Below are 22,500 nucleotides of genomic sequence, written 5' to 3' on the forward strand. Positions count from 1 at the left end.
TAGCGAAGAAGCAACTGTGAGACTGTTTTGATTCAGACAACGCTCATCAGAATCACGGGTTGGCTTCGATGTGAGTGGTTTAAGTAGCTTGTCAAATAAAGATGACGGACAAGTGGCTTATCCAATCATATGCAAGGATTTTTGACAAGGCCCAGCCTTCTGAAACACCTCACCAATGGAGCGATCCCAGATGGATAAGTGGAGCTAGGTGGAGTCAGGTTAGGCACGGGCTGGTGCGGATTTAAAAAATTGGACTCTTGAGTGAGGCGTTATGGTCACTAGTCCGACCCAGAGGCAGGAACTTCCTGGAGTGTGATGCTGTACTGATCAACAGAAGATTACCTGAGTGCCATGCTGTACTGATCAACAGAAGATTACCTGAGTGCCACGCTGTACTGATCAACAGAAGATTACCTGAGTGCCATGCTGTACTGATCAACAGAAGATTACCTGAGTGCAATGCTGTACTGATCAATGGACTCCTGATACTCGTTCACCGCAAAGAGGAAATCTCCCAGCATCCTGTGCAGCACACAATCACTCTGATTGGCTAGCGTGTTCCGCAGCAGAGTGATCCCTTCTTCGTACTTCTGTTCCCGACCTGAAAGTGAAGGAGAAAATTAGTGAATGAGCAACCGTGGGAACCACCTTTGGAACCGCCTAAAGATCAACGCGAGGAAAAACCGACAAGTGGATTTGTGCAGGAACACACACTCGTCCAGAACACCGCTTAACATACTGGGTTCAAGTTCAAGTGGGTAAGGGTATTGAGATGGAGACATCCTACAGGTATCTGGGTGTTCACTTCAACAGTAAACTGGACTGGTCTAACGACACTGCTACACTTTATAAGAGGGGCCAGAGCAGATGGCACCTGCTGAGGTGATGTTACATCATCTTTTTTATAGATGTGTAACACCTGTGTGCTGTAGTGGACACCCTACTGTTGTTGCTGTTGCTGACTGGCAATGTCAGAAAGGCCATTCTCCTTATTATAAGTATATCAGTGTACCATCATAATGAGATAAGCCATTGCTTTAAAGGTGAAAGAACTACACAGAGATCCTTTAAAAAGGTGAAAGAACTACACAGTGTTCCTTTAAAGCCGGGGTCGCTAACCTGCCGATCACGGTTGACCTGTAGATCTTTGGGACTTTCCCAGTAGATCCCAAGGAATAACAGGAAAAATAAAAACAGTCACCAAATTCCTGCATGTTCGCCAATGTCACAGGGCCTAAATTTCAGGGATTGCAGGTATAACGCATGATTTATTCAAATCCCGCAACTCTAGCCATCATGATGCAAGAAATTCCCGCCCACATTTTACAGCGATGTCTGATAACATTAATCTAATAATGGAGTAGCGTGAATGCAGGACCAGACGGACCAACTTCTGACTTGAACCAAACGTAACCCCATGCAGAGACACACACACAAAGATGAAAGATGCTTCATACCAAAACGGCAATCAAACATTGTCATATTTATCATGACGTGTTGTCACAAACACTTAATCCAATTAGAAAATCAAAACCAAAATAATGTAAGTAAAGTTAAGTATTGTTCTCTCATTGACGCCTGTATAAGGAAAATGCGACTTCGGTTTGTAAAATGTATGCCTTCCACTTGTAACCCAGACTAAAAGGTACAGAGGCACGGATTCACAAGGGGGTGGAGGATGTGATAATTTTGACCTGACACATTTGCCTAAATAAAAGGCCTTAAATTGGAAGTATTTTGGCTTTGGTTCTCTTTTGACGCTTCAAAGTAGATCTTGCCTTTGTTCAGGGCCGAGGTAAGGGAACTTGGGCTCAAAAAGGTTGGTGACTACTGCTTTAAAGGTAAAAGAACTACACAGTGTTCCTTTAAAGATAATTAACTACACAGTGTTCCTTTAAAGACAATAAACTTCACATTGTTCCTTTAAAGACAATGAACTACGTAGTGGTGCTTTAAAGATAATGAACTACATGGCATTCCTTTAAAGATAAAAATAACTAGGCAGTGTTGCTTTAAAGCTTTTGGTCAGCCCCAATCTGACTCAATGAACTCACTGAGGAGCTCGGCCTTCTTGACCACGGCCTTGATGTAGTCCGGTCTCTGGGCGAGGGCCTTGTCCAGTAGGGCTTTGGCCTTGTCCTGGGTGAGGGGGTCAGCCAGGCACACGGTGGCCAGGATGGTCAGCGTCTGCGCGTTGGCCCCCAGCGTCTTATAGATGTTATTGGCCATTCCCATGGCCTCACGCACACCATTGGAGGCCAGGTAACAGTCAATCAATCCTGGAGAGGGAGGTGGAGGGGGGGGAGAGAGAGAGAGAGAGAGAGAGAGAGAGAGAGAGAGAGAGAGAGAGAGAGAGAGAGAGAGAGAGAGAGAGAGAGAGAGAGAGAGAGAGAGAGAGAGAGAGAGAGAGAGAGAGAGAGAGAGACACAGACAGACAGACAGACAGACAGACAGACAGAGACAGAGACAGAGACAGAGAGACAGAAAGAGAGAGTTATAATTAAAGGGCATATTTACACACTATATGTATGAAATTATTATGACATGATAGATTGAATGAATGAAGCGCATGATTATTTTCCATATGCCACATTACATACAGCCCGTGTGTGTGTGAGTGCAAGTGTGCAGTCGAGTCAGCAGGGAGCCAACCTCATAGCCTCTCTGAGGTGGATGTGTGTGTGTGTGTGTGTGTGAGTGTGAGTGTGCAGTCGAGTCGGCAGGGAGCCAACCTCATAGCCTCTCTGAAGTGGATGTGTGTGTGTGTGTGTGTGTGTGTGTGTGTGTGTGTGTGAGTGAGTGTGAGTGTGAGTGTGCAATCCAGTTGGCAGGGAGCCAACCTCATAGCCTCTCTGAAGTGGGTGTGTGTGTGTGTGTGTGTGTGTGCAGTCGAGTCGTCAGGGAGCCAACCTCATAGCCTCTCTGAAGTGGATGTGTGTGTGTGCGTGGGTGTGTGTGTGTGTGTGCAGTCGAGTCGGCAGGGAGCCAACCTCATAGCCTCTCTGAAGTGGGTGTGTGTGTGTGTGTGTGTGTGTGTGTGCAGTCGAGTCGTCAGGGAGCCAGCCTCATAGCCTCTCTGAAGTGGATGTGTGTGTGTGCGTGGGTGCATGGGTGTGTGCGTGCGTTACCTTCGTAGCAGTCGAGACGGCAGGGAGCCAGCCTCATAGCCTCTCTGAAGTGGATGATGGCCTCCTGCACGCGTCCCATGTTGCGCAGCGCTGCCCCCTTCAGGAGAAGCGCCTGCACACTGTTGCTGTTCAGCTGGATGGCCTTGGCGCCCAGGTACAGAGCACGGGAGTAACGCTTGCTGTAGAAGCTGTGACACCTGGACAACAAGAGCGCAACAAGGTTCAAAACAATGCTGACAATATTGCCGAGTGTCTGTTGTTAAACTGTAGCATAGCTGTATTGCTAACTATTGAGAAATGAAAGGTCATAATGAAGCAATAAAAAAGAGTATCCACATACAACTATGTTTTGAAACAGTCACCAGTAACCACTTTAATAACCAGTAATAAATAATAATAATACTCATAACCAGCATATTGTTCTATGATATACAGCTGAATGCACTATCACAGCTATAACATGTCCACTGTTACGCTACACTCAGACAGAGTATACATATTACAGTATGCTTTTAAACAGTACCAACTGTTATCTTATGCAGTGTGCATCTTAATCATGCACTGCACTGCAGATATATCTGCTAAGACTGGTGGACACAACACAGCTGGAGAACACATCTGCACTGTGTCCAGCAGGTCACCCAGAGTCCCAACTGCAGTGGGTCAGGACTGGTTTAGAGACCCCCCACACACACTTTCTCTCCCCCTGCCTCTCTCTCCCGGTCTCTCTGTCTGTCTCCCTGTCTGTCTGTCTCCCTGTCTGTCTGTCTCCCTGTCTGTCTCTCCCCCTGTCTGTCTCTCCCCCTGTCTGTCTCTCCCCCTGTCTGTCTCTCTCCCTGTCTGTCTCTCTCCCTGTCTGTCTCTCTCTCATATTGGTATATTGGTCTCTTACCCAGAGATGACCCAGGGCTCTGCGTGCTGGTCTGAGATGTTGAAGAGACGACCGCCCAGCACCTCCACATCCTCCAGATGTCCCTCTCGAGCCATCAGATAACCATACACATCCATACCTTACACACGCACACAATATACATAGTACATAGTTTTATATCAGGCAAGTACAGTATACATCCTAACATCCTATATCAGATAAAGATATCCAACTATACCTATGCACTACATTAATTATTTTCACCATGAACTCTGTTCTGCATGTCATTGCTTTCACTTTGTACGCTGGCTTGTATTAACCTAATGTACAGCACCTTATATTGCCTGAGTGTGTATGACAAGCCAATCAAAACCACCTAGCTTTGTCTCAAGGCGATTGAGAAATCAAAGCCTGAAACCAGAAGACCAAGCTATGCCAGGGCTTATTGCAAAGACATTTTCTTATCAGAAACGTTCAATCAGAACGTATCAGTTATCAGAAACGTTCAAAATCGTTATGTATAATTATCCATTGTCAAAGTTTAAACAGTCTGGCCAGAATTTAGGCACTGTGCCTGAGAACTTTAAGCAATTAACAATTACAATTAACCCTCTATATGCCTCTAGCCCACAGGAAAACACAGAGGGTCCTGAGTGGCAGTTTCTGTACCTTTAATCAGATAGGCGTCCAGCATCTGTGCCTGTTCGAACTTCAGGATGGCGTTTTTGGTGTCGCCGGCTCTAAAGTAGACATCCGCCAGACTGACGAGGAGGTCCACGTTATCCCTCAGAAGAGTCTTTTTCTCCAGGGAACTACACACAAGATAGATAGATAGATAGATAGATAGATAGATACTTTATTGATCCCAAGGGGAAATTCAAGGTCTCAGTAGCATACAGACAACACACACACACATTCACTAACAGCAGAAAAAGTAATTAAAAGTATATAATATAAAAACACAACTAAGCAATACGGACAGTAGAAGATAAACAATATACTAAAATACAAATTATACTAACTAACAAATTATACTAATTATACACAAGACAAAACAACTAAATAATACAATTACATACCACATACATTTGTGTGTGTGTAAGGTAATCAAAACTTATGAGAATCAACCTACAGAGCGAAGACTACGGCATCAACATCTGGGAAAAGAGAACCTAATACATCATTGCCCAGTTTCTGACCCATCTAGTGATAGAAATCCAGACTCTGGAAATCTCTGGAAATCCAGAGTTCTCGCGAGAGCACAATGGAATTGTCTCTGCGAGACACTCTAGCAATGAGCAATGATGCACGTTACTTTTCCCCTTGCGTTCCGGGGAACCAGCTAAACTGATGAAGACAACACTGCAATGTTGGAGGACAGTACACATTGGTTGTAGTGTTATCCGATTGAGTCATCCGAAATCATTCAGAGTAAACATGGTCTAGTGTTATCCAATTGTGTGCAGTGAGATTTTTAAATGCATGCTTGTTGCCGCCCCTCGAGTTGGGCCATTACATTGTTCGTGGCCAGACCCTTAATCTTTCTAGATTACCAGGGTCTGGATTTTCCAGGCTAATGAAAAGCAGCAGTGCAGTGGTCTCCTTACCAGATAGTGCTGATGGCGCGGTGGTTGTCCCCTGTGTGAATGAAGGCATAGGCTTTGATCCATGTGGACAGCCAGTCGAGGTTCGGAATACTCTGGATCACGTCCATGGTCATGGAGGCCACCTCCGCCCCCTTCACCGACAGCGAGAGGAGCCCTGGGAGAACCCAAACACTCATCGTCACGGTTACACTCAAGAATAAACAGAACCAGACTCTGGGTCTGGACAGAAGGCTGGAGACTTAATGTAGAGCTCATATGACCACTTCAAAAAAACAAGCAACACAACTACCTTCCTACCTACACAAATACTGCACAGTCATTCAGAAAAGGACTAAGCATTTCACTACATATACGTTGTATAAATGTATGTGACAAATAAATAACTTGAACTTTAGCCTAACTTTGGACTAATTTCAAATATATACAGGAGAGATGGTCATTCCTCGTGCTATAGCGGCCAATCTACAACCAAGTCTATTTACCGTCAAAACCAAGAAGCAGTAAAAAAGCATTTCACTGGGGTTATCAAGCAGGCACTAAAAGCAAACGTCAATGAAAATCTAAAAAAAAAAGCCATTGATCTTGTACTAGACATCCATGTATAGCCATCTGGCCAAAGTCATGCATCTTACCAATGATGGCATCCAGGGCCAGGGGACACTGCCTCAACACCTCCTTGTAGCTCGTGACGGCGGATCGCTCCTGGCCGGCTTTTCTGTAGAGGTTCGCCAGCATCATGTTGATCTGAGAGGGACAGAAATGTGGATTTGACTGCCAGAGCAAGAAGTGAGGCTACAGATAACAAGGTGACAATAAAGAATCCAACAGTCTTACCTTTGGAGTTCTCTGCCGAGATGGGATTCCATCCAAAACTGCAATAGCATCTTTGTCCAGCTTCAGGTTTGTGTAACACTCAGCTATCTTATATTTCACTTCGATTTCTGAAGGCAAGCTCTGAAAAGAATACAATATTTGAATTCAACTCACTTGAAATTCCGATGGTGAAGCATATACACACACACACACATTCTAATATGCACGTAACAAGTCCAACAGCTATTCATTCAAACCATAAACTCTATATATACAGTCTAGATTCAAACGTTGTTCGGAGCTTACTTACCTGAGCTTGGACTGAAGATGTAGTCCCACCAGTGGAGGGCCGTACTTTGGAGGTTTTGCTTAGGACCTTCTTCTGCTGTAAAGCGGAATTGTATTTGGAAGCTGCGTTGCGGTATTCTTTGTCATGAAAGATTGCATCGGCATGATAAACCAGCAACTGGTATTTTTGTGCCGGTGAGAAAAGTTCTCTGCGAGAAAAGATACACTGCGTCACACCCCTTGATTGACAATAAGTAGCTCATGCACACGCAGCTCATATTAACATGTTTCTTACAAATGTACTTGAATTTAGAGAATCAAGATTGTCTTAGCTGAACATCCTCAACTAGATACCGATGCCTGACAAACATTAGCCATCAGCCTAGATATTTGGCCACCAACCAAGCCCTCAAGCATACAATGCAGCCAGTAACATTAGTCGAAGTTTATTATGCTATGCTAGCAGGCTCGCTAAGGATGCACATATTCACATTGTATTCAATGGTGTACTGATGGCGTTAACGTTACACCATAACATTCAACACAACCATATTAGTACTAATACATTTTGCCCACAATAGCTAACTAGACAACTAACGTTACAAGATATGAGCATGCAGCTAGTAGACACTTACGGGTTGTTTGTGCTCATTGTCAACAACAAACTGCTCATAATCCGGACATTGGAATGTAGTCCTGCCGCTGCCATGTCACGTACATGATCTACAACATTCATTTTTGCAACTGTACGATAGGTCCTTGATTTTGTCAAATAACTCTACAGAAATCGTTGCTTTACGAGCTAACGTTAGGTAGGTGGCACAGAAGTTGTGATCACTGTCCAAAACTGTTTCTATCAAACATGGCGCCCCTGGGCCCCTCAGAAGTGCCTAAGTCCCGCCCTTTCCGGTGGACTTGTAAAATTTATGAGTAAAAAAATATTATTATTATTATTTTAAATTGACAAATGTCATATGTGATAATCATGGCATCATTCAAAAGGTAACTGAAAAAATCTCTCTCTCTACATTGACTACCGTTCATATTTTTCCCCGAAGTAGGTCCCATGGACCGGAAAGGGAAGGGCGGGATTTAGGCACAGTTCAAATCGGTTCTTGGGTTTAAAGGAAAAAGCAAACAGTGGAAAAAGCTGATTCAGGTGTACAACATCTTGAACCAAGACGATACGTCGGCCCAGGCTTAAAAATGAAATGAAACATTTTAAAATAACTTTCTTAAAAAAATACAACATTATGAAAATGTCAAATTATAGACTAAGCATGACAAAGTGTTGTATTATCGCATACGAGTAGATACTTGTGAAATAATAATGTCTACAATACTTGTGTCTCAGAAGAAGCTTAATGCTTCATCATTTTACCTTTTTTTTTTATTCAGGAAACGTATGTGGACTCCTCTATGAGCTGCGCATGCGTTCATATCTGATTATTTGTGGCAGCTGAGGCTGGGGGCTGGAAGCACTCCGCTCTCTTTTTTATTTCTTGACGGTATCGTTTGTCGACAGTTTTGTTCAGTTTTCTGTTGATTTACAAAGTACAATGACTGAACAATCCGCACTACTTCTTCGAAAACAGCTGGCAGGTGAGAAAAAAAAATCGTATTATATTTGGTAGCTAATCCGAAATGGTCGAGCTTGTTGTCGATAGCAAGCCATAGCTTTCCAGAGCTGGTTCCATTCTCTCTCTGCCCCGGGCTGGCTTCAAAGACTGTTGACAGTGAAGCTGTTTGTTTACAACAGCAGTTTGCTTAGTTGGGTCAGGCATCCCCGTCTTAATAATGTGTGTCGCATTTTTTTGGTTAAGTCAAATGTGTATATTGTCATCTTTGAAAACACAACTGATATGCCTACTTCATTAGCAGCTGATTTGAGGGTTGAGAGGTATTGTTAGCCAGTTGGCTGCCCTTGCTAGCGTGTGGTTCATTAGTATGTTCAAGAGAGTTAACGTTACCTGCTAGCTGCGATTTGTGCAGTTGCTAACATGGCCAACATACAGCAGTTGTTGTTCAGACCAATGTTCCCTATTTTGCAATAAAATGTTTTTGGGAGAAAGTATTTTGAACACGACAGTCATCTGTCGAATTGCAAACGTTTGATATTCACTGTATTGTCACCCTAACAAATCGGAACAAAGGAACGATCCGCTCCCTTGTCTTAGCTATTTGTCCTTATTTGTGGTGCCATCTGCAATTATGTATACCATAACTGTACGATCCTCTATGATTGTGACATTTGCGACTCGTATTTGCTATGTTCGTAACTTAGGCTATGGGTGCTTTCATAAATTCGATGTTGTCAGTTGTTGCCATATTCCATCTGTTGTAGTTGTATAGGCGGCTTATACAGAGCATAAGCTGGTTGTGTTGTCTCGTATGGAGATGAAATTGACGCATGTGTTAGTATGTTCGTCGTCCTGCTTTTTATTATAACAGTACCCAGGATTGTTGTTAACCGCAGATCTAGCCTTACCACAGCACCATGTTGAGGATTCAATAGGCTAACCTACATAAGGCAGCTTTCTAGCTGTTGCGCTATGGCCATGATGTAGGGTTCCATAGCGTGGGGTCCATTTGGGCTGGACTTTCTATCAATCTGTTGTTAGCCTCTGTTGACATTGCGAGAGAATGTCTCCCATTTAGTAGCCTGGCGAGCCTAGATTTCTAGGCTACCCATTTAGAATATCAAATATGAAAATATATCAACCCATTAGTAGGCCTGATGATGATTATGATAATTTATTATTATTATTATTATTATTATTATTATTATTATTATATATACACACAAATACATAAGTAACATAACATATAAAAGCGCTTAGCCCAGAGTGCAGTTATCCACAATGGCTTGCAAAATCATGTCTATCCATTGTGAAATCAGCTTCCCAACAGGAAGGGGTAGGTCTAGGCCTAGATATGCTGGAACAAGCAGTGGTGATTAGAGGAATCAGGTGGTTGGATAATTGCTTGAAAGTGGTTAATGGGGTTACTACCTCCCTGCTTCATCAGGCTTTAGGACTTACAGTGTGTGTCTGTTTGTCTCCATGCTTTGTGAAGTGGGTCTTGACTGCTTGCCAACTAGTGCAATCTTCCTTTTTCAGAGCTCAACAAGAACCCTGTCGAGGGATTTTCTGCTGGGCTCATAGACGATGACGACATCTATAAATGGGAGGTTGTCATCATCGGCCCACAGGACACGCTCTTGTAAGTTTTTCCCGTGTTTGTTATGACTGCTTGCAGGCCGTCTCATGGTAATCATGTTGCGGCAGCGCTGGGAGACAGGCTCTGACTGTTACAGTGTCTCCCTACAGTGAAGGAGGCTTTTTTAAAGCATACCTGACCTTCCCTTATGACTACCCTCTACGGCCGCCAAAGATGAAGTTCATCACTGAGATCTGGCACCCTAACGGTAATCCATCCCATCCCAACACACATACACACACACACCCCGGTGCTGCTGCCGCCATCACCCTTGAGAGATTTGCGTATAGTGACAGGGGAAATAAGTCATGAATTAATTGGCGTGCCTATAGAGAGCACCAAGCATCCAACTTTGTGTATTGCTTTGATTTTCTCTTCAGCAAGTAATCACAATACTAAGTCACAGCTGGTAATGTTTTTTTTTTTTCCCACTAGAAAAACACCCATTGGTTATTTTTTAGAGGAAATGATTATGAACACCATATTCAGATGTATAACTAGTTTAATTGTGTGGGGACTTGCAAGCATCGTCATCGTGTCTGATAGAAACGGAATGTGTCTAATAGAAACGGAATCTAATAGAATGTTTCTAATAGAAACGGAATCTAATAGAATGTGTCTAATAGAAACGGAATGCTCTACATACTCTACATGTATTGACCATTTCTCCCCGTCATGTGTCAGACATGGACCCTCAGTCTGACTGTGCTGCCTGCTGCACTCTGCTTCTGCTCAAAAACACGCCTGTTGTTATTATTATTATTATTATTATTATTATTATTATTATTAGCTTACAAAAATATGTCCTCATACAACCTTTATTTTTAAATGCTCTGGTCTATCTGGTCTAAGTGATGAAGTGCAGCCACATTGAATTAGTGTATGCCCTTGGCCAGTGTCTCATGCATTCATCCACCCCCCCTGTCCTTCCCTGTATCCACGCCCTCCTCCTCCTCCTCCTCCTCTTCCTTATTTTCCTCTTTCTTCTCCTGCTCCTTCTCTTCCTCCTCCACATTTTCCTTATTCTCCTCTTCCTTCTCCCTCCTCCTCTTCCTCCTCCTTATTCACATCCCCTTCCTCATCCCTCCTGTTGCAGTGGCCAAAAACGGTGACGTGTGCATCTCGATCCTGCATGAGCCGGGCGAGGACAAGTTTGGCTACGAGAAGCCGGAGGAGCGCTGGCTGCCCATCCACACGGTGGAGACCATCATGATCAGCGTCATCTCCATGCTGGCTGACCCCAATAGCGACTCGCCCGCTAATGTCGACGCAGCGGTAAGGGTCACTCCGTCTCCAAGGACACCAGTCCTTTACTCCCAAGGAAATCAATCCCTTTTTGCTCGAAGATGCCTCCTCCATCTCTTCTCTCTCTCTCTCTGTGTGTGTGTGTGTGTGTGTGTGTGTGTGGATTTATCGTGTTTATGTTTGGTCCACAGAAAGAGTGGAGGGAGGACCCAAACGGCGAGTTCAAGAGGAAGGTGGCCCGCTGTGTACGAAAGAGCCAAGAGATGGCATTCGATTAACCCCGGTCTCTCCCCATTTTTGTGGATAATCCCATGGTAAGGAAACACACACACACAGAGTTAAAATCTGTTTGCAGTGTTTTTTACTGTATCATTCATTACATGTGTGTGTGGTTCTGTTTGTATATTCCCTCTTCCAGCTAAACTAATGTGTATCATGAGAGCCAACCTTACCCTTCAGAGGTGGACTATTTCACCCAGCAATTGTAAATAAAGAGATGAGATCAGCCAAGCACTTCAGTACCCTGAGGTCCATCTCTGGCATGTGCTCTCTCTCCCCTGGGGGGCCAGCAGAGAGACCTACCAGCTAAACCACCCTCTGTCTCCTTCCCTCCCCTCCCCTACCGGGAAGTGTATATTTCATTCTATTTATTTAAGAAATGACAATGTAAGATATGTCTCTACTGTAAAATATCTCGCTTTTTTTATTGCTGCTGAACAGTTTCTACTTTGTATCAGGTTTCTTATGCAATTTGTGGATGTTTGTGGTTCTATGGACTATGATGCCCTCGGAAGCCAGAATTGTCATCACAATCATAATTACTGTTGTAATATTACTATTATTATTATTATTATTATTATTATGATGGCTCTTGTTAGTACCAATCGACCTGTGTTCTCAATGCCCTCCCCCTCACTGTTGCCTTATGTTTTTGTTTTTTGCTCTTTCCTGAATATTTTGGCCGTGGCTGTAGGCGGGAGTCATTTAAGTGTGTTTATGGGGTTTTAGGCATAGCCGCACATTGGAGTTATACACACACCACACCACGCACACACACACATATATACACACCGCACCACACGCACGCGCACACACACACACATACACATACGTATGTGTTAGGCTACCCACTGGCCCCTGTCCGTGTCCAGCAATGTCTATCGTCCCTATGCCCTGTTCCCCTGATGCGTGACCACTGACACTCACGCCCAAGGATCTGTGTAACGTTAACTGACTTAAAATGCACTGGAACCTTCACATACCTCTGTGGCAGTGTGGCTGATCGATGTTGTTTACATGAAATATGATAAGATTTAATTGGACGTACATCTCAGCAATGCATGTGTAAAAAAAAAAATGTTTTTATGTCTATGTAGCATGCTTGTAATTTTATTTAATGAATAAAAATTGGTATATTTTAAAATTGGACATTATTTGATGAAGGGAGAATTCACAGTTCTGAATGGTGTATGTGTGCGTTTCGCTGGTTTCAAATGGGTCAGTGTGAAACAGAGGGGGTGATGGTGTAGGAGAGAAAACGGCTGCCATCACAACACAAAACAAAACAAAGGCTATATCTTGCGCCTGATTCACAGAATTATGGATTTTCCCTTTTAAAAAGCTAGCTGTAGGATAAGGATGCCATTTTAAGTAATTGACATTTGGTGGCAATTGTAACCACTTGATTTTTTTTCTTCAGTTTTCTCTTTTAATGTTGGTGTCAAAATGGCAGCAGCTGAAATGGACACTTTCTTTTAGTTGCTCTGTGCGTCAATGCTGATGTTATCTTCTGGGGTAAGGACATCCCCAAAAATAGACTTGAAGCACTGATCAAGCAGTTTGACGGCAGGTCTGCAGGAGGATGAAAGATGGCTCTGTTGTGGTGTGCATTTTCCTTGTTTATTTTTCAAAACCTGGAGAATCTCATGAAGTTAATGGCCAGACCTGTGTTGCGCTGTATTGGCCCCCAAGACGCTGCACGTGAGATCATGAAGCAATACTATTCACTCCAGTACCAGTACCATGCAAATGTGTTTTCAGGTAAATCACTCCATTAATCATCCCGTAGATATTTTACAGCTCTTCGTTTTGTGTATTGTGTGTTTAAAGGTGAGCCCAATAAATAAATAAAGATTCTTTTTCATAAAAAAAAAAAAACATTCAAGTCTGTCCTTGTGTAGACTGTCTTTGGTGTGTTTGTTGTCTAGAGGTGGTAACATCCTACAAATACAGTAAGCCAGTAAAAAAAAAAAAAAACTGAGAAAGAGGCAGTCTATGAGGTCAACAAACACAGATGTTAACCATCTCAAAATATTTACCCTTCAGCTATTGATAACGGTCTCTGGACACGCAAGCGCAGCAGATAAGAGTGTTGCGCATAGTCCGCTTCTGCCAGCACCCAATCATGTCAATCACGCGTCTGTGCTACGAGACGAGTTTCCACAACATCAGGGAGCGCTGCGCAGCAGTCACAGAAACAAGAAACGCATCCACAGCATTTGCGTACATAGGCTAAGATACAACCATGAGGAAGCAGGTTACCTTCTTGGAGGAAGGAAACAGAGAGCGTAACCAACATGGGAACAGTAGGTACATGCCAACAAGGTAAGCTATCTAGGAGTTGGATTTTATGTGAACCTATTTTGTGGACGTTTCTAGGGTACCGAGCAAAGGCATTTGATTCTGATGTCATGAATAGTCATTAAAGAAAGAAAGGTATTCGTAGTCGCTGATGATCTGTATCCTTGTAGGTCTGCGGGGTCTCCACACGCATCCACGATCCATTTGAACGGTATGTTTCACTCTAGGGCCTTTTCGTTGGCTCACAGAGGGGTTGAAACGGGTGTTAAGTTTCTCAGTTGAAACACGACCCACACGAAATGAGAAAGGCCACAGGGGTGAAGACTGTCAGTAGCCCAAAAGAGACGAGAAGAGTCAAAGAGCTTGGATGAAAACTGACTAGCAGGCCTGTCTTCCATTTGCAATGCAAAATGTACTGCCAAATTGTTAACAATGATAAGCTAAGCTGTAATTAAAGTTCTTAATACAGCTAAAATGTGACTTGTAAATGTTTTCACACAGTTGATGAAAGCAATAATCAAAACAACAGGACTCGCAAAACGTTGCCGTATAAACCATTGCCACAACAAACAGCAGAAATCCAGCGCATGAAAACCATTCACATTCCCAAGTCAATGATGATGGCACCTTTCTTACAGGTACACTTATGATGAAGTGTGTATCTCACATTATATTATCATGTAAATATACTGCTCAAAAAAATTAAGGGAACACATCAATCATACACTGGATCGGTACTCTGACACTGTTTGGTTCTGAGCACAAGTAAAACTTTTGAGGCGAGTGTTTTATTTTGCAAGAACTGTCAGACATTCTGTGATTGTAGTTGAGAATGGAGAAAAGGGTGGAAGGTTTCAAAAACTGTGTTTTAGCAATTGTGGAAAACTGTAAGTGTTTCCTTAATTTTTTTGAGCAGTATATATTCTATATAATATATTATGTAATAAATAGTACATCGTTTTAATTGTGTTGACAATTGAAGTGAAACTGGAACCAAAGTTGTTTAAATGTATGTAGACAGTGTTTAAATCCTGCATGATGTTCATGTCCTTCCTTCCAGCACCCCAGTCTGTCTACAGGGCAGAAGCGGTACCTGTGCAGCATCGCTAGTGTGTACAGCACAGAGCACCTGCGCAGACAGATGCGCCAACACTACATCAGCATCCTCAGGAGCTGCGCCGCAACAGGTGGGAACACAGAGTGGCCTAGAATCAGAGGCTTTCTAATGAGGGGACACAGCATTCAAATAATCCTCCATAGAAATGAATGGGGTCAGTTCGTAACACCAATAATATGGTATTTGTTTAATTTGTTTACACATATCCTGCCCCTTCCTGTATGCCTCCCCATTCACTTCAATAGGAAAATAGCTGCCTGATAACTGCCCAGAGCGCGTTACCAAGATGGCCGCCGAGTGATGGGACTTCCCTAAAAGGACTTGAATGCAACGAGTCTCAGTTCTGTTTCTCAGCCCCCAGCAGCCACCACTGGGCCCTATGCCCGACCTTCGACAACTTCCCTACCTGTTTCTTAACTCTGCCTGGTTAACATGCATGAGCAAAATTGCCGATGCCCCTGGCTGGCTAAGAAATACTTAAATTTGGTCAGATCTGTGATGTAGGCCTGTTAACATAATGATTTGATCTAAAAGGTTTACTGCACTTTTGAGTTTAAGGTGTTCTCTTTAATATTGATTTGAAGAACATGTCTTCCTGAGGGTGTGCTGTATTCCCAGTGAAGTGTTAAACGTGTAGAGACATGTCATTATGAGAACACATCCGCCACAGAGAAAGAGTGTTTCAATTTCACTGATTTCACTCAGGCCAGTTGAGATGGAGGAGAAATGTGAGCAGATGCTGATCCCGTGGCCAGATAATCAGACATACACACACACACACACACACATACACACACACACACACACACACACACACACACTTAAAACTTACTAGATATATGTGTGTGTGTGTGTGTGTGTGTGTGCTTCTGTTTGTTCCCTCTTTCAGCTAAAGTAATGGGTTTCATGAGAGAGCCAACCTTATCCCTCAGAGGAGGACTATTTCACCCAGCAATTGTAAATAAACAGATGTGATCAGTTGAGCAGAAGCAGAGCCCCTGGCAGCTCCTAAAGGATTTAAGGTTTAAAAACCCTTTGCAGAGTGTAAACACGCCGGCATGCTCTGCTTTCAGCTGCAGGTCACAGATCAGCAGGCAGACACAGAGGGTCATCGGTGAAAGCTCACCTCAGAGGCCACCCGTCTTCTGTGGACAGCGGAGAAGGGCCCCCAACTCTCACCGGGACCAACACCATCCATGAGTGGCACAACAACACGGCACACTCTGGCAAACTAGTTCTGCCCCAAATCACCAGCCAGAACAGGTGAGCAGGCAGACATCACACTTTGACTCTGCAGTCATCGTTTCAAAATGTTTTAGATTGGATGATAATGACATGTATTTGTTACAATATTATTTATCCACCAAATAGTAAAAGTCACAGAAAAGTGAAGTCCAGTAAGCATGCATCATCCAAAGGTAATTTTAAATGACACATTATGATTAAAAACACATTTGATGACATTTGACACATTGTGGGTTTTTTTTTTACCATTAATTAAACATTAAATGATTTTCAAATTATAACATTTCCTAGGAACAAAGAGATGCACTCCTTACGAGCAAGAAGACCTGGAGGAAAACCTGAGTTCCCTCTCTCTGGAGGAGGAGATGGACATTGTGCTGAACTGAATAACGGCTGTTTTGTCACTTCCTCCTCAGACTTCCTCACATGACCCCAGAGCATTTTATCACAGTTCACCTTTTAACTCAGTAAAGTAAACATCAAACTAATTATCTGAGCAATGTTATGATGTCCTGCCTTTTATGTTGACTGAATGTTTGTGGAATGAATGTACATTGTTTTAAGGATTTTTATTGCTGAATTGGATTAAACATTGAATGACATAATATAATGATTATCTCAGAATGTTTTTTTTTAAATGTTGTTGAAACAGATGATTAACCTTAAATTCTCTATTGATTATCTGATACATTTATTTGTAAGTGATGCTAACAAACAACCTTTCTTTACTGTGCTCTTGATTGAATTTGTAGAGCTTTATAATATTGTTTCATTCTATTGGAAGGGATTGAATCAGCACATAGCATTTGTAAGCAGGAATAACAAAGGCCTACACCTCTTTCTTCACCGATTCTTACATATTTTCTTGAATAATTAATGGTAGAATAATTGATTTGGCAAAAAATAGTTCCAAATCCAACATCTCCAATTTATATTGCCTGCGCCATTGGTAGACTACATCATTTTCACCATAGGGTGGCGCACTTGTTTTGCTCTCAAACAGCTTACAACCTGAACAATTTCCAGTTGAAGTTTAACTCCACCGCCAGTCAACACTTCTGTAACTGACTGCAGTAAAACTTTTATGCGATCATCTACAAGTCATCTAGTATATTTTAAGTGACAACCACCAGAAGAGCTCGACATGAAATGTGCCATCGAGGGAAGTAATGTGAAGGGTAGGTGGCTCGCGATGGTTATCAAGCTAGCTGGATAGCTCCCTTTCTTAGATAAAAGGACAACACGTAAGGTGTTTACGGTTATTCAGGGAATATGTGTAGTTAATGAACTGAAATATGTTTATCTATTTATCTAATATATTTCCTTCTGTTAGAAATGTTTCTAAAGGGCTTTTTACGTAATGAGAGTGAACATGCATGCTAACATTTATTGAACTAGCATCTAGCTAGCAATGCTGCTTCTGCGTGCTTTATTTAGCTTGCAGACAGCAGTTACTTTGTCTGTCAGAAAAAACGAGTTTGATTCGAAATTAACATTAGAGAAGGATAACCATTTTGAGAGTAGCAACAGGATCGAGGCTAGTGATGTAATAGGTTGTAATGTTAACTAAAATCTTTGGTGTAACTTTGTATCATTTTTCAAAACATGACCATTTCCATGTAGTCTAGTTTATTTCACAGCTGATCAGTGGTATGTCATGGGGTGATGGGTCAAGAAAACTCAGTCAAGCTGAAGTAATACATTTTACCTCATGTAAAAAGAAGATGATAGAGATGTATATTCTAACGGATATGTTTTGCAAAGCATTTGGAAAGGCGGTCCACGCCCTGTCTCGAATAGGAGAGGACCTGTGGTTGGACCCTCTGGAGAAGGGGGTATGTTCTTTATGGTCTGCTGTTACCTCAATCCTGCCCTGTTGCAGTATTTTTTTCACTGTCTCAGAATGAATTTCCCCTTGGGGATCAATAAAGTATCTATCTATCTATCTATCTATCGAATTAACACTGGGAGCTATGAAAAATGTAGACCCCCAGCTACCAGATAGGCTTAATGAATTTTACTGCAGATTTGAATGCCCCCGACCCGACAAAGCCCCTGCAGCTAGAACTGACCCTGTATGCCCACCATTTGTGGTCAAAGAACATGAAGTCAAGGCCCTGCTCTGCAAACAGAATGTGAGGAAGGCAGCAGGGCCTGACGGTGTGTCTGCTTTCACTCTTAAGAACTGTGCCCACCAAGTTGCCTCTGTCTTCACAGACATTTTTAACTGGTCACTTCGGGAATGCAAAGTCCCTGCATGTTTTAAATCTGCTGTAATCATCCCTGTACCTAAAAAATCAAATATCAGCTGTTTGAATGACTACAGGCCTGTTGCTCTGACCTCTATTGCAATGAAGGTTTTTGAACTGTCTGTAGACAGTTAGCCAGTGTTGGGATGGACAGCTATCAGTTTGCTTACCATGCTAACAGGTCTGAAGAGGATGCTGTTACCCTGTGCCTCCACAGCATCCTGCAGCACCTAGAGGCCCCAGCTAAATATGCAAGAGTTTTATTCATAGATTACAGTTCTGCTTTTAACACTATTATACCCACTATATTATTTGGTAAACTCCAGTTGATGGGAATCAATCAATCCCTCTGTCACTGGATTTTAAACTTTTTATCAGACAGGCGGCAGGTGGTGAAAATAGACAACCTGTTCTCCAAACCCAGTATTCTCAACACTGGGGCCCCACAAGGATGTGTCCTCTCTCCTCTGCTCTATTCTCTATACACCAATGACTGTGTGTCCCATTCTGAGAATGTGAAAATCTTCAAGTATGCAGATGATACAACTGTGGTGGGTCTTATCAGTAAGAACTGTGAGTCAGATTACAGATCTGAAGTGGCAGCCTTAGAGGTATGGTGTAAGGGGAACAACCTGTTTTTAAATGTCAACAAGACAAAAGAACTGATTATAGATTTTAGAAAAAATACAGTAGCTCACTCCCCTCTGATCATTGATGACCAGGCAGTAGAGAGAGTGTCTAGTTTCAAATTCCTTGGCACCACCATATGTCAGTCCCTAAAGTGGGAGGTCAACACCAACCTCATCATAAGCAAAGCCCACCAGAAGCTTCACTTTTTGCGCCAGCTGAGGAAGTTTGGTGTAGCTAGGGATGCAATGCTCCAGTTTTACAGAGCTACAGTGGAAAGTTTGCTTGTCTTCTCCATCACTGTCTGGTATGGTAACACCACCTCTTCAGAGAGGAAGCAGTTGGAGAAGGTGGTGCATTATGCATCCCAAATCATAGGACATGTCATCCCATATGTAGCCTCCATCTATGCCACACGGATTAGCCATAAAGCCCAGAAAGTACTGGGTGACCCCTCCCACCCTGCCAGGTTCCTTTTCCAACTACTGCCCTCTGGTAGGAGAGTCCAAAGTCTCAGGGGTAGAACATCTCGTTTCTGCAACAGTACTTACCCTGCCACTATTAGGCTCCTTAATGCTCAGTCACCTTGCAGAGCAAATCTGTACTAAATGACCTCTTTCATATGCACTTTATAGACTGTTTGAATGCTTGTCTATGTGATTGTCTTTCATGTTCTGTATGTTCCTGTGTCTGTCCTGTGTATTGTCTTGTATTTTTTTTTTAACTGGAATGGCACCAAGACAAATTCCAATCAACTTTGTTGACATGGCAATAAATTATTGAATTGAATTGAATTGAATTGAAATGATTAACGTTACATTGCTAACCCTTATGAAAAGGTGTATCCTACATCTTACCTTGATGTAATTGAAAATGAATGTGGTGGTGATGTTCATGAGGACATGTACTGCAGGTGGATATTTAGTAATGTAAGTAAGTGATGTAGTTGGTAGCCTCTATTTACATTATACTGACTGTCTGTCTGTCTCTCCATCTATCTGCCTGTCTGTCTGTCTGTCCCTATCTGTGTGAAGTTGGCGTTGCGGGCGGTGAACTCGGCCCACTCGGCGTACGCCTGCTTCCTGTTTTCGCCACTCTTCTTCCAGCTCTACTCCCTCCACCCTGGCACCCAGAGCCCCGGCACGCCCATCAAATGCAAACTAGCCATGAAGGTAGTCAGCCAGCATTCCTCACACACACACACACACACACACACAAACACAAACATGCACGCACACACACATGTGCACGCGCACACACACAGGCGCACACACATAGGCGCACACACATACACACTAATACGCACGCACACACACACACACACACACACACACACACACACACACACACACACGCACACAGACGCACGCGCACACACACACACACACACACACACACACACACACACACACACACACACACACACACACGTGTGCACGCGCACACACACAGGCGCACACACACACACACACACACACACACACACACACACATACACACACGTGCATATACACACACACACGCATACAGACAAACGCACACACACACACACACACACACACACACACAAACACACACACACACACGCACACAGACGCACGCGCACACACACACACACACACAAACACACACACACACACACACACACACACACACACACGTGTGCACGCGCACACACACAGGCGCACACACACACACACACACACACACACACACACATACACACACGTGCATATACACACACACACACACACACACACACAAGCACACACACGCATACAGACAAACGCACACACACACACACACACACACACACACACACACAAGAATCACATACAGTACATAGCCTTGATATCGTTCCGGTGTTGTGTGCCTTCTGGTTTCTCCACCTACTGGTTTCCTTGCGCGTGCATGCGCTGCAGCAGTTGTCAGACATTCACAAACAAGTTGTTTTAGGTGGTTTGAAGTCGCTTTTCATACGCCATGAGCGCTCGGCTACATTACAGCCACTCGGACAAAAGACATATATGTCTTTTATAAATATATGTTTTGAAAACTAGCATTAAACTGGATTCGATCCCGCAAAAGCAACACACGCGTGACTCTCTCCATCCTGATTCCCTACTCTTTAAGCCAACTAATATGTTACGCGAATCAATTAACTATTGTAGGCTACCATTAATTAATAACGTAGGCAACACCCAGGTAACATGTTGTCCAGGCTATCTGAAACAAGGGGTTGCCTCTCATCTACAACAACTGGTTACCTTGGGCTGCTTAGACCTTGGGCTGCTTTACATAGCGCACTAGACCGCGATGTCTTCAAGGGTTGAATGAAGGGAGTTTGCAAAAATTAGTGTATTTTTCAAGTCAATAAACATTCTTAATTTTCGAATGTCTTTGTCAGGGAACATCTTTTAAAAACCATAGGCCTGGTAGTCGCTCAGACAAGGAGTTATAAGATAAAGGCAATACCATTTGTGTCACCTAATGCAGTTCAGTGAATTAGCAAGATACCATCAGAAGGCAACAATCATAAAGCACAGTGCGCGCGCGCTCTCTCCCCTGCGCATAAAGCTGTCTGCGTGTTGTAGGCTAGATTTGCGTGAGTTCTTTCTATCTGCTTTACTTTTGTGAGTTGCGACCACCTAGTCTATGTTATAGACGTTCTATAAGCTTTGTCAGGCTACTTTTAAAATGATATTCAGGGCTATATACATTTTAAACATTCGGGGCTGAAGACCCGACAAAGCCTTGCGTTAAGGTGGGAAGTGTCAGGAATTTTCATACGAGGTACTCTCATTGGTGGTTAGTATATGAAGTAGGGAATTGACAGCAACATATCCAATCACATTATGAGAGATGCTGAATTTAACATAAACTGTGATGTTTGATTTTAAATTAATGTAAATTTAGCCGGGACTGTAAGCTAGCACATGGGTGGGTGCTCGATGTTTTCAGTGGGTGCCCGAGAGACGGAGCACCCACGGTATTGGCGCCTATGACAAGCATATCTCGCGGTTGCATCCATCGAGGGAAGCTGGCCAAGTCGAAGCACTGCCCACTGTACAGAAAAAAGAATCACTCACCCAGCAGTGAGAGGATGGGCAAGGGCAGAATGAGTGTCAATCCTTGCCAATCTTTTTTGGGGATAAGTGTGTCGGAGATGACCATGCGTCGTGAATCAGTGGTTTTAGAAGAGATCCGGCACACTGTCCATTCCACATGCAAATATCAGGTGATGAAGGTCTGAGACCGAAATGTTGTGTTATATTCTAGTAAATATTTCCATGTGGAATGGACAATGTGCAAGATCTCTTCTAAAATCACTGCATAGAACAGAACCATGACAGGACTCTTGTCAAGTCAGTCAAATGACTAGCTGGCTGCTTTAAAGGTTGTATCAGCAATAGCGGGAATACATCACTTCTGTTGATGTTGAAACAAAACAGAGAGCTAGCTCGCGACTCCCTCCCCCTCCCTCCCGTGCAATTAAAACTCTCCTAAACAT

The 22,500-nt window shown here is 43.1% G+C and overlaps 4 protein-coding genes across 7 annotated transcripts in view; 3 read left to right on the plus strand and 1 right to left on the minus strand.

The window, feature by feature from the left end:
* anapc7 (anaphase promoting complex subunit 7) overlaps positions 1–7,588 on the minus strand; it is a 25,674-nt gene extending 18,086 nt beyond the window's left edge. For both annotated transcript variants that reach the window (XM_042101553.1, XM_042101552.1), the window contains exons 1-10: positions 7,343–7,588; positions 6,730–6,916; positions 6,441–6,560; positions 6,239–6,350; positions 5,607–5,760; positions 4,669–4,811; positions 4,021–4,138; positions 3,129–3,325; positions 2,055–2,279; positions 451–601 (exon numbers count right to left, since the gene is read on the minus strand). In XM_042101553.1, coding sequence (XP_041957487.1) covers positions 451–601; positions 2,055–2,279; positions 3,129–3,325; positions 4,021–4,138; positions 4,669–4,811; positions 5,607–5,760; positions 6,239–6,350; positions 6,441–6,560; positions 6,730–6,916; positions 7,343–7,443 — 1,508 coding nt within the window. In that variant the 5' untranslated portion in view covers positions 7,444–7,588. The remainder of the gene's footprint in view (positions 1–450; positions 602–2,054; positions 2,280–3,128; positions 3,326–4,020; positions 4,139–4,668; positions 4,812–5,606; positions 5,761–6,238; positions 6,351–6,440; positions 6,561–6,729; positions 6,917–7,342) is intronic.
* A 331-nt stretch (positions 7,589–7,919) lies between these two features.
* Positions 7,920–12,594, plus strand: LOC121715671 (ubiquitin-conjugating enzyme E2 G1-like). Its single transcript, XM_042101557.1, has 6 exons — positions 7,920–8,309; positions 9,827–9,929; positions 10,037–10,134; positions 11,023–11,201; positions 11,363–11,485; positions 11,590–12,594. Exons 1-5 carry the CDS (start codon positions 8,267–8,269, stop codon positions 11,447–11,449), a joined length of 510 nt encoding a protein of 169 aa, XP_041957491.1. The 5' UTR covers positions 7,920–8,266; the 3' UTR covers positions 11,450–11,485; positions 11,590–12,594.
* Positions 12,595–13,547: 953 nt separating this feature from the next.
* Positions 13,548–16,692, plus strand: LOC121715670 (protein FAM216A). 2 transcript variants are annotated; one of them, XM_042101554.1, is made up of 7 exons: positions 13,549–13,775; positions 13,922–13,962; positions 14,253–14,389; positions 14,812–14,938; positions 15,942–16,131; positions 16,240–16,286; positions 16,405–16,692. In XM_042101554.1, exons 1-7 carry the CDS (start codon positions 13,696–13,698, stop codon positions 16,497–16,499), a joined length of 717 nt encoding a protein of 238 aa, XP_041957488.1. In that variant the 5' UTR covers positions 13,549–13,695; the 3' UTR covers positions 16,500–16,692. The 2 variants fall into 2 exon arrangements, with proteins under 2 accessions (XP_041957489.1, XP_041957488.1); XM_042101555.1 differs by lacking the exon at positions 16,240–16,286 and having other exon boundaries at positions 13,548–13,775.
* Positions 16,693–17,092: 400 nt separating this feature from the next.
* Positions 17,093–22,500, plus strand: part of rad9b (RAD9 checkpoint clamp component B) — a 22,040-nt gene continuing 16,632 nt past the window's right edge. For both annotated transcript variants that reach the window (XM_042102338.1, XM_042102339.1), the window contains exons 1-3: positions 17,093–17,291; positions 17,878–17,948; positions 20,024–20,161. In XM_042102338.1, coding sequence (XP_041958272.1) covers positions 17,258–17,291; positions 17,878–17,948; positions 20,024–20,161 — 243 coding nt within the window. In that variant the 5' untranslated portion in view covers positions 17,093–17,257. The remainder of the gene's footprint in view (positions 17,292–17,877; positions 17,949–20,023; positions 20,162–22,500) is intronic.

This window comes from Alosa sapidissima, chromosome 8, assembly GCF_018492685.1.
Source record: "Alosa sapidissima isolate fAloSap1 chromosome 8, fAloSap1.pri, whole genome shotgun sequence".
Lineage (NCBI taxonomy): Eukaryota > Metazoa > Chordata > Actinopteri > Clupeiformes > Clupeidae > Alosa > Alosa sapidissima.